Raw genomic sequence first — 11143 nt, 5'->3', positions numbered from 1 at the left:
CCTTCAGCCTCCAAAGAGGAAGCAGCTGCTTGTAAACTACAACTGGCACATGAGCTGGTTGTAAGCTTTACCACCACCTGGACAAAACCAAATTCCGCATTCCAAATTCTCCTGTGAACAGGAGTCATGAGATACAAACAACGCTGAAGAGGCTGCCTGTGCCTCGTCCACTGGCATACCAACAGCTGGGACTCAAGAGACCCTGCTCTTGGCAGTTCCAGGTTATGATCTGGAATGGAGAGAAAATGCTTGAAATGAAGGCTCTGCAGGGAGCTGAACACCAGGAGATGGTTAGGGTCCTTTGGCAATCCCACCACCAGCTTATTAATAAGCAGCTGTGTGTCTCAGGGGGAGACAAAACCAAACCCGTTTTCACATACAGATGAGAGACAGAATAATTTTACATATTGTCACTGGTAGAAAAGAGTCTGTGTTTTCCAATTTTTTTAAAACTTTTATTCATTTTTTTTAGAAAAGGAATAAACTCTGCATGGTAGAGTGTATGGTATATAATTTCAAAACAGAACAAGTTATATGGAATGGATTATTTTCCCAAACTATTTAAAGTTGAACCTAAAATCATTTGTAAATCAACACTCATTGCAATGTAAGACAAAGGAAAATAATCAACATGGTTTTTGTTTGGTACAGATATTCTCTACCTCTTCAGCCTGAATTTTCCCAGGGTTGGGCAAAAAAGGGGGGCAAATCCTGCCCATTGTCCTAATCATAATTGTACTGACCAAGCTTTGTGCTCTGAGATCTAGCAACATATGGCTTTATATACGTTCCTAAGTGAACAGTGCAACATCATCACCACCTTAAGTGTTTATTCCACATTCAAACTGTAACTGAACATCACTCTGAAACCCTTTTCCACCCTCAAAACAACAGTGGCAACAATGAAAAGCAGAAAGTCTCCAGCAATCAGATTTCATCCCAGAAATCTGTGTAAACTGTAGATCAGGGTTGGGTAGCAGCACAGAAGGCAAAAGATGTGACAGCTTGATTCAATAGCATCTCTAAAGACTACTGTAAGACTGTAATTCTTTAGTCTGCATCTTGCAATCACAATTTGCTTTTCCCCTGCAATGCTATAAAGCAATATAAGAGAAAATCTGACTCAAAAGCAAAAGGTAGAAGCCTTTGTGGAAAGGTAAAGCTTCTGCTTAGCCTTGAGTGGTCACTATTAGAAACAGATCTCTGCAATCAGAAACAAATTTTGAATCTATATACACAATTTGGGTGGAAAGGGATATGGCCAAGGGTGGAAGCCCTCCTAGCTGACCCACAGATTGTTTTGGATTGTAGGTCCACACTACACCTAACGCCTTTTTGGATGACAAAACCAGCAAGGCAGCCAGATGCTCCAGGTGAGCTCCAGGCTCTTGGCTCCACTGTTCCTTGGCTGTGTGGGGGCCAGGAGGAAGAGGAGGAGGGAGTAAGAGTCAAGGGCTCCACTCCCTTCACATTGCAGCTGACTGAGTGATGAGTGGGTTGCAGCGACATGGGAAGTTACACTGGGAAGGTTTAAGTGCACACACTTTTCTCTTCATCCCCTCCTCCCCAATCCTGTTGGAATGTATCTATATCAGTAATCAGTTAAGTATTAATAATAACTGTAAGCTAGCATAGTCACCCTCCCCTTTAGAATCAGGGGAGAGCAACAGCATCAAACAAATTCCCATTTGTCCCAACGTGTAACCTTTCCAGATCCTGTAGAGCAATTATATATAGGCTTTTTTCATACTAGAATTAAAAGGAGTCAAAGCTGGTAAAGAAACTGGATGTTTCCTGGCCTAACTGAAGGAAATAATAAAACTGATTAAAGAATGAAGGAAAGTAAGCATTAGTGTGTTTGCATCCTCTGGTATGTCCCACTTCTCTATGTTCTGCTCACAGGCCCTTTCCATACTCTGAGCAAGCACTCCCAAACTTAAGAGAGGTAAGGCTTCAGCTGAAATCTCACAGTTGAGACTATTATTTCTTTTATAATTACCACAAATGTAATAACTTGACGTTAGCAGTGATCCATGTGGGGCACGTTGAGGGCAAGGCTTGTTAAGTGAACCAGCACAGGGGAAGATTGGACAGGGGTGGAATCCCACATGGTAACAGCAATTGAACAATGTCCATCAGCATGGCATTAGCTTAGTGTGGATATAGCATCAGGAGCTTAGATAAAGCCTTTAAGCTTTCTGGGTGTCCAGTCAGAACCAGGAAAGCTGCAAGAAGTTTTACCATAAAACTCCAGTACTGCAATGTCTAAAAGAACTGAATCTCAGTGGGCACAGATTTTAGGTTTTGCACAGTCAATCCTAATTAAAACCTCAAAACTATAATGTCTGATGCCCCTGCTGTTGGAGCCTTAAGACACCCGTTATACTGCTGAGCCCTACTCTTTTTTTTTTTTTTTTAATAAAACACTGTTTTAAGATAGAGCACAATAAATGTGCTTATTATGCACTCTAACATAGAGCACAGAAATACAACACTACAGAGTGCAAGTCTAACCATCTCCACAGTGGGAAAAGTGCGAAGGTTAAAAATATGCATGTGGCTTAACACAAGATATTTTTAAAAAACATGACATGGAAATCTTATACTAATGCTTTCATCTTTACCACAAACATGGCTGAAAACTTAAGGTCAGTTGCTGATCCTTCTCTCGCAGTAGTAGTAGTAGTGTAATCCTTTCAAAGGTACAATGTTGGAAAGATCAGAGAATAAAAAAACCCAAGTGTCCAAAAAGATCCCATTTACCACTTTTCCAGTAGTTACATTTTTTCAAGAAGTAAATGTGTAAGGTCACCTTGATCTTCACCATCAGTAACTGATACACTTGGAAACAGCTAAGCCAACCACCTGGACTGAGATCAGTTCGCTGTCGCACACGCACACACACACGGATACACACACAAATACCCCACAGGAAAAAGTGCACTTTCAATTGCTGATACAAAAATAGATTGGCACATTCTTTTTGACACAGTGAAGATATCTTCTTTAAAAGCTTTTTCACTTTAAGAAGTCCTCTTGAAATTTGCAGCAGGTCTGTAGAAAAAGCGCTACGAGAATGCACTCAGTGGGCTTCCAGGGTTTGTGTGATGGAGAGAGGGGTGGTCATGGAGGCTGCCCTTCTAATTTTTGCCTACTTTTATAGCTGTAGTCCCTACAGGTAGGGTCAGTTGCCACCCAGTTTCAGCACGTGAACTATTTACCAACAGCTCAGTCTTCACCTGCTTTGAGAAAGTAACGATACATAAATTCGTCAAAGCCAAGAGTCGATGCAGTATTTCCTGTAGCCAGAAAAACTGTTTTAGGGTGGGGTTGGGGGGGGAGAGAGAGTGAAGTGTTAGGAGTCTGATTTTGCATTTCCAGTAGTAACTGTGGCTCAGGAGAGCCAAGTGGGAACAGTCAGGAGCCCCTTCCCCGCAGGGCAGCCAGCGCTAGGAGTTCTGCACCAGGCGTCTGTAGTGCGGCATCACTTCGTGCTCAGGAAGGTGGAGAGCAAACTCCAAGGCCACCAGCACCGGGAACTCGAAGGCGATCAGCTCTCGCCTGTTCAGCCGGAACTTCTCTTCCAGTTTCTGCAACCACAGCCCAGGGGGAAAGAATATATATTAACAAAAATGGAATGAGGGTTGGCCTTTCTAGAGCTCTCCCACAAATGACATTATTCAAAACATGTGTGCTGCTGTCATTAAACTTCTGTCCTGACCGACTTGCATGGCTCTTAGGAAATCAGAGCTATGTGAACTGGATGTACTGAATCCTTACTGTGAAGGTGAACTCACAGAGCTCAGCCAGCCATGCTATTTCTGACACATTCGTCACTTCACTCATTCCACTGTGAGAAGACATGTCTTCTAACGATCACAGTGATTACCACTGCAGCAACAGGAAATTCCTGGCTTCATGCAAACATCACAATCACTTGTGTAATGGAAGACATGCATCTTGTAATTGTCCACAAATTTCCTGCACTGCTTGAAATCACTAGTTTTCCTTTCAGCATTAGACTGTGCTATAACGCCCTGTTGGGGAAATTATTTTGCCACAATTTGATCTTAATACTTCAGAGGCAGAAGGTGTAATAAGAAGTGAGTAATAGAAACTGCTATCCTCAGGGGATGAGACAGGTTTTATAGTTGTTTTTGTGCTGTAATGTACTAAACCTCCCATATGCTCTGCTGTTTTCACTGGATTTGAATGCTACAAGTAGGCAACCAGTTGCTCAGGGATATTTTCCCCCTCATCCTCCTCTTAGGATCTTCCCAGCTTGCTACTTCTCTGCCCACTGGGTCTACTGCAAAGTTCAATGTCTTACAGAGGACCAACATTTTAAGATAGCAAAAGAGGCCAGATCTTCCAATTTCCACTTGTCTGATTTTTTTTTTTTGTGATTATTCAGAGGGCTTTCTAACAAACTGACTGTCAACCCAGCTCTGTGACCGTGGGAGGAGGGCATGAGTCCAGTCCTGCCTCCCATCCATGATCCCATGTCTCTTCCATTGAGTGAGCTGGTTGTAGCCACATACCAAGACAACAACCTAACTTTCTGTAGCATTAAATCAGATTGGTACCTTGGTGCTTGCAGAGGATTATGGCATAACACCCCCATTTTACATTTTTCATGTGAAGTGGGTAGAAGACCAAACACCTTACTCTACAAAAAACATCTGGAGTGAGCTGTTCTAATGGGAACACTTCCCTAGGTTTTCTTGCCCAAAAGCTGAACTTCATAAAAGAAATACAAATGTCTATTGGACTCCATCTGAAATTAGTATCTGCATTTAACTCCCAAAGGAGAATCCTTACTGACACTCTTGAAAATTATTTTAAATATAATTAATTAACATATATAATTAATGACATAATTAAAGCATAATTAAAAGCAAAATTAATTTCCTGAGGGTTCACCTGTTGCCTTGTATTGACAGAATAATGGTCAGATACAACTCAGACCTCAGAGTCTCTGACACTAGGGCCTTCTACCCCATCAAACAAACTTCCCACACCTCTGCAGGGACATTGATCACTACTACTTCCACAAAAATGTGTAACAAAAAGAGATATTTAGCTGGCTGTACAGCTGGAAGCCTAAAGGAGAGCATGCCCACTGACAAACAGGCTTGCACAGACCACACACTGGCACTTCATGTAGATGGAACACTGGAGTCCTATGGATACGTACATCTATAAGATGCTTGACTTCATGTTTTCTGAGGTCACTGCCAATTTTGGCTGCTAAAAGAACACAAGCTCCAGCACAAAGCTTTCTATTCTGCTTGTTCAGCTTCCCCTTGAGAGCGAGCTTCTCAAAGTAGACAAAGGCCATGGCCACTGTGGGCTCTTCAAAACCACATTCTTCTTGAGCAAGCTTTCGCATTTCTCTCTTCAAGCTGAGTAAAGAGATCAGAGAAGAATGCTGTGAGATGAGTTTTAAAGCATTTCTCATTTCACCCTAAGAGCCATGCTTTCAGATCTCTGAAAGCATGATCCTTTTGACTGTTTCCTGTTTCTTTTCCATTTGACTAAGCAGATCCTGCTTAGTCAAATGGAAAGGAAAACATAATTTACTGGGCAGATATCTTTATGCTGTTTTGGGGGCACATTTCATGGCACATTTTTACATCACTTCCCCCTCACTGCCTCCAACAGACAGTTGTGTCAAACTATAAAGGCAACCAAAAAAAGCTCTGACAATTTTAGCAACAATATTTTATCAGAGATCCTATGATGCATACCATTTGTTTAGTAACAACAATTTGATTACTGGTGCTCTGTATGCAGCTTTTGCTGCTGGTTATGGTTGGTCAAATCCAAACTGACAGTTCTGTCCATGTACTGCAGCACTGTCTGGTTATAGGGCAGTGTGGCTCAGTGTCCTTCTGGCCACTAGGGTCAAATGAAATTATCATTACCTCAGTGGAGCAATATGTTAGCCTGCTGCACCAGAAATAGAGATGGAATATTACAACTTTGCTGTGAAGCAAACTACTCTTCTAGCTTCTGTCAAAAGTCAGCACTTCTCTTTCCTCAGTCTCTTTTTAAGCCAAGTGCCATGAGCTTAGAGACTCTGTTGTGTTATTCTGGGTATTTTAATACAGTGCATGCCCAGCTCTCAACCTCATCCTGTTAGATGCTGTGTTTGACACCTGACCAGTGCATGTCTGCACATTTTTCTATCCTGTTTACTCATCCCACTAATCAAAGCGATCATCTGACTTACTCTGCACCTCTGCTGGTCACTGCTCCTGGAAGATCAATCAGTGCTGTGCTTCCCCTCATGTACGGCAGGAATTGCACTGACATGTGAGGCAGCTGCATCACGTTGCAGCCTTATTGAGCTTTGCAACGTACCTTCTTATTTTACTGAGGGTTAGCTTGATGTGAGGGAACTTCTCCTTAAAGGTCTCATTCATGTCCTTCTTGAGATCTGATGGCTTCACGTAATCTATGACTGTGGTCTGTAACAGATGTCAAAAGAGAATTACTCTTTTAGCTTGTAACAAAGAAGATCACTTGACTCCCAGAAACAAGGAACACCAAACAAGTGCCAGTCAGTCCCAATGCTTTCAGCAGACAGGAAAATTAAGTCTGAACAAAGACAACTATTTATTTGTGACTGACAAAACAAGTGACCTATTCAGCACAAGCCTTGAACAATACATACCTCATTAGCATCCTCCATGTATTGCTATGAGTGAGTTTAAGATAAATGTGGCTGGATAAAACATACCTGAGAAGTCTTGTAAGATAAAAAAAAAAATTCATCACAATAACTGATATGATGACCAGATTTTGGTGCATACCTCCATATGGTTCTGAGACCCACTGTGAGTTTCTCTCAAATTGATTCTTTTAAAAAACCACTCGTACAAACAGCTTGACTGCTGTAGCATACATTTATGACAAAATAAGTAACCAGTTTACATGGCAGGTCACTCAATAGAGTGGAAGGCAGTAATGCTATGGTAAGTTAGGCAGTAAATGGACAAAAGAGTCAGAGTGGAGAGTCTGTTTCCTTTGAGATTCCTCTTCCTAAGGAATCTCCCCAAGTTGCAGAAGGTTCTCCTGGCCAACACAGCACCTGCATCTGTGGGTGCCCAGCACCTTTCTTGTTCCCCTAGTCTTTGTTCACGTAGCATTTTTCCAAATCCTCTGTCACCATTCACCTGGCCAAAATCTATCAGTTCAACAACAAACCAACTTTTATTTTGGTAATGTCAATTCTCTTCCAGCCTTTGGCAGATCTTCCCATTGGACACAAGTGGAGAGGAGTGCCAGCTTGGGCACCTGGGAGACAGCCTGGTCCCCAGGCATCCAGCTCCCTGCCAGCTTCAAGCATGTAAGAGAGCAGCAGTGGATAGTGCAGTGCATTCTCCTGTTCATAAAATAGTATTTCCCTTCTGATTTCTGGTTTTGATTAATCTGTATTATTGCAAAGGGCTGTTAACACCAAACAATAAGAGGTGGAAAGAGGCATGCAAAACCCTTGCTGCATATTATGCCTTTATAGAAGGCGGAACTCTGCTGTTATATATCCTCAGGGGAATTGAAATCAGCCAAAAAGACTGACTGAACATGCTTTCAGGCTTTTTTTCTATCATTAAAATAATATATGGAAGGGCTTGGGGAATACAAAATGCAATAGCTCTAGAAAGAAAGCACACAATTCCCTTTATCCAATCATGTTGTTCTCTGTATCCAAAATAAGCATGAAGGAGAGTAAAACACACCTAACTTTTCCTGCCCTTTATTTAGGAGATATAGTACTGAATTACTAGGAATTTAAAACAGAGCAAAGCATGTGTTTCCCCTGAATAGTGCCCAGCAGTATTTGCGGCAAACATAATAGAGAGGAAAAAGCCAAGTTTTTGTCATGGGGTGTTGCTATGGTCATGCACACGTTTTAAAACATGGGTCATTCTGCCACATCAACACTCTTCAGCCACACCTGCTTCCCTGCATGTTCCCTGAAGACTCAGGATGAGTCTGACTGCAGGTTCAGGCAGACAGTGCAGTGCCCCTGAGGTTAAAATTCATAAGCTGCCTTGATGGTGAAGCAGGCAATGTGCTGCCACACTTGAATAAAAGGAAGAGACGAAAAGACGGAAGAGAAGCCTTGCCCTACCTGGGATCAGTGGGAAAGCCTTCAATGGAATGTGTGGGCCTTCTTGGTTTTAACCCTGCTGAGGCTGGAAGGATGCATTTATGCACTGTGCAGCTGTGGCTCCTCACTGCAGACAGCTTCTCACATGCTTTATCTCACCTGGCAGGGCTCAGACCTCTAAAGCAGAAGAACTAAGATCTTAACAACTATCTCTTTTCCTTTCTTTCTCTGGAATGTTGCAGCCTGACTGCCTACTCCTTGGTATTGTTGCCAAAGGATCATCAGCAAGCTGGGTGCTGCTAATGTACAGATATGCTGGGAGTTTAATGTATTAAAGGCTTCCTCTCAGAACTGCTACAAGAGGACACCAAAACAAGCCACATCTAATTTAGACCACTGCTGTCTGCTACTCAGGGTATAGAAACATGGGTCCATACTGCTCTTGCTTACAGAGCCAAGAGACACTGACCAGATACATCCTATTAAATGTAAAGGTGATTCTAGTTACTAACAGTATTTTTGGTTGTCTTGGGTAATCCTACAAAGAGTGAGCTCAGTGTTACCGTGCAAAGCTACCTGACACCTGATTTCATGCTTCACTACAAACCTAACTGCCCACTGTTTGTTCTTCATTACCACAGAGCTCAGAGTTTTATCTTAATTAATTTGCCTTTAGCTCTCTCCAGGTTATCTTCTCCTTTTGCTTATGTGCATAACAAAAACCACTTCTCAACAGAAAGGGCACAGCAGCAGAGGGAGGGCCTGTCCATCCTCTGGGCTCAGCTGAAGGGCTGCACAGAAGTTGTTCCAGACAGCAAGTTTCAGCTGCTTTCACCTCTAACAAGTGGGTATCAGGGTGGCTCTGGGGGGCATTCTGCAGAGGAGGAGCGAGCCGTGGGCTCTGCCACGCAGCAGCAACAGCCCCCTGGGATGCACCTTTCCCCATGGCTGCTCTGCAGGCACCAACTTGTTTTACCTGGGACTGCTCCAGCCTGTGGGAGGTTTGCCAGAATTCAGCTAAATTCTCTATGGAAGGAGAAAAGCTCTTTTTAGAAATTTCATTTAAAGCAAAGTGCTCAGAGGCTTGAGACTAAGCAGACAGCTTAAAACTGAGAACAGTAAAGAGGTACGGTTATTTTTAAACATGGAGATTTGTTAATTCTGTCCTGTTGATAAGGATCTCCTCCTCTCCAACTCTGAATACTGCTGTTTCCTGTGAGACAACAGTCTCTACGATACAAATCACAATAATGAAATCCAGATGAAAGCTGGTGTGTGCTGGTTTTGATTCATGTAACAGGATAACACCAGCATGTTTGAACACACTGGCTCTAAGGCAGCTGTCTTGTCTTGTCAGTGCCATGCTGAAGAGCTCAGCTAACTGCCCTTATTCTCAAGAAAAGGATTTGTGCAAGAATTTTTTTTTGTCCCTTGATTTTTTTTTTCCTTTATAGCTGCTGCAGAAGCTGGACTTTGAGCAACAGGATGCTGCTTGTCCAGCTGGTACCTACAGAAATACCTCCTGTGCATGCAGGACCCTGCCCAGCAGAGAGGCAGGCAGAAAATATCCCTGAAGAATATCTGTTGAGAGGTATTTTAAAAGCAATGCTGGATTATCACCTGTGAAGTGATCAAATCAGTTACCCTTTCAAACGGTTTTTGACCAGGCACCTGAGCACCCTTGTTGCTGGGGCACAGCACTCATGAGGCTACACAGAAATCTTGGTCCCCAACGCTGATCCTGCCCAGGGCACCTTATGAACCCTGCAAACAGCTTGCCACAGAGCAGCAACCCCCACTGCTGCCCCTGCCCACCAGTAAGGGAGTGGAGGAGAGCTCTGGGGTGGTCCAGCAACCCAGAACCACCAGCTGGGAGGACTTGGACACAACATCATCCTTCTCTGCCTGCTCCCTGCTCAGCATGTAAGCTTCTCTTCTGTTTTAAGCCACTGTACTTGAGCTGTCTGTGTCTTCCACATGAAGCTGCCATGTGAAGAAAAACACATGACTGTCTGTTCAGGACAATTCTGGTATTGCCTGGGTCAGGATTCTGATCAATATTGATGGTCCAAATTTCATGAAGGGTTTGCAAATATTTCCCTAAAAGGATCACAGCTTTTCTCTATCCAAACATGTTTTCTAATACATAATATTATTCCCTACCAGGCAGGCACTCTGTATTTCCAGAACTGTCAGACACAGGAACAAGGCACTGGGAATACTAAACTGTCTCTCTCATACTCTAATCTCCAATGTTTTAAACTTCTGCCATCCAGAACCGTCTGTCTTGTTTCTCACAGCTTATTTGCACAGAACACATTTCAGTTCAGCATTCAGCAATCCTCCTTCATGGGCTCTGTTATGTTCTCTGTCTACAAATCTGTGTATGTATATTTTACTTTGGTGATGGAAGTTGCACAAGACAAATGAAAGCCTTGATATATGGTAGCTGACAGATGCCTGGACAGCATGATAAACGCTTCGGCCCAAGTCTCTACTATGCACACTTTCTGCATGGCTGGCAGTTTTGAACTTGGAGCTCAGCTTGTGTGTTATTCACAAGTGTTTTCGAGCAGCTGCTTTCTCATAGGAAAGCTGTATATATAGTATCATAAATACGAGAGCAGAGAGAATGCCTGAAATGGCTGGAAAGACTGGCAGGATGAAATATTGTTGAAAATAAATCCTACTTTGGCATGCAACCAGTAAAAGATGATCTAGCCTTGGATGCCTCTATCTCTTAGCTTAAGAAGGATAAAATCAGAATAAAATAGGTGAATAAAATGAAAGACGTTTGATAGGCTCTCTTCAGCTGCTGTTACCGTGTACCCCTGATAAATCTACTTCACAGAGAGCAGACAGAAGACTGACTTTTGGTAGGTCACTGATAAGTTCTCAGACACACAAGAAGTGGAAAGAAGTCAAAAACTCTGCACTCTGCAACTACTTTAATGCATCCCATAGGTGACCAGCTACGTAACCTATCAACTACCAGTAACCTAATTCATATACTTATGGCTTATG

The 11143-nt window shown here is 42.8% G+C and overlaps 1 protein-coding gene across 1 annotated transcript in view; it reads right to left on the bottom strand.

The window, feature by feature from the left end:
* Positions 1–433: 433 nt before the first annotated feature.
* The window catches only part of CABLES1 (Cdk5 and Abl enzyme substrate 1), a gene marked incomplete at its 5' end in the record, with an annotated part of 70883 nt that continues 60173 nt past the window's right edge, over positions 434–11143 (bottom strand). Inside the window, 3 exons of the mRNA XM_083866903.1 lie at positions 434–3590; positions 5198–5405; positions 6367–6473. Of these exons, the coding sequence (XP_083723029.1) occupies positions 3450–3590; positions 5198–5405; positions 6367–6473 (456 nt within the window). The 3' untranslated portion in view covers positions 434–3449. The remainder of the gene's footprint in view (positions 3591–5197; positions 5406–6366; positions 6474–11143) is intronic.

Source organism: Zosterops lateralis, assembly GCF_965231275.1.
Source record: "Zosterops lateralis genome assembly, chromosome: 1".
NCBI lineage: Eukaryota > Metazoa > Chordata > Aves > Passeriformes > Zosteropidae > Zosterops > Zosterops lateralis.
The sequence above is the reverse complement of the archived record's forward strand: the minus strand, read 5'-3'. Positions and strand labels throughout refer to the sequence as shown.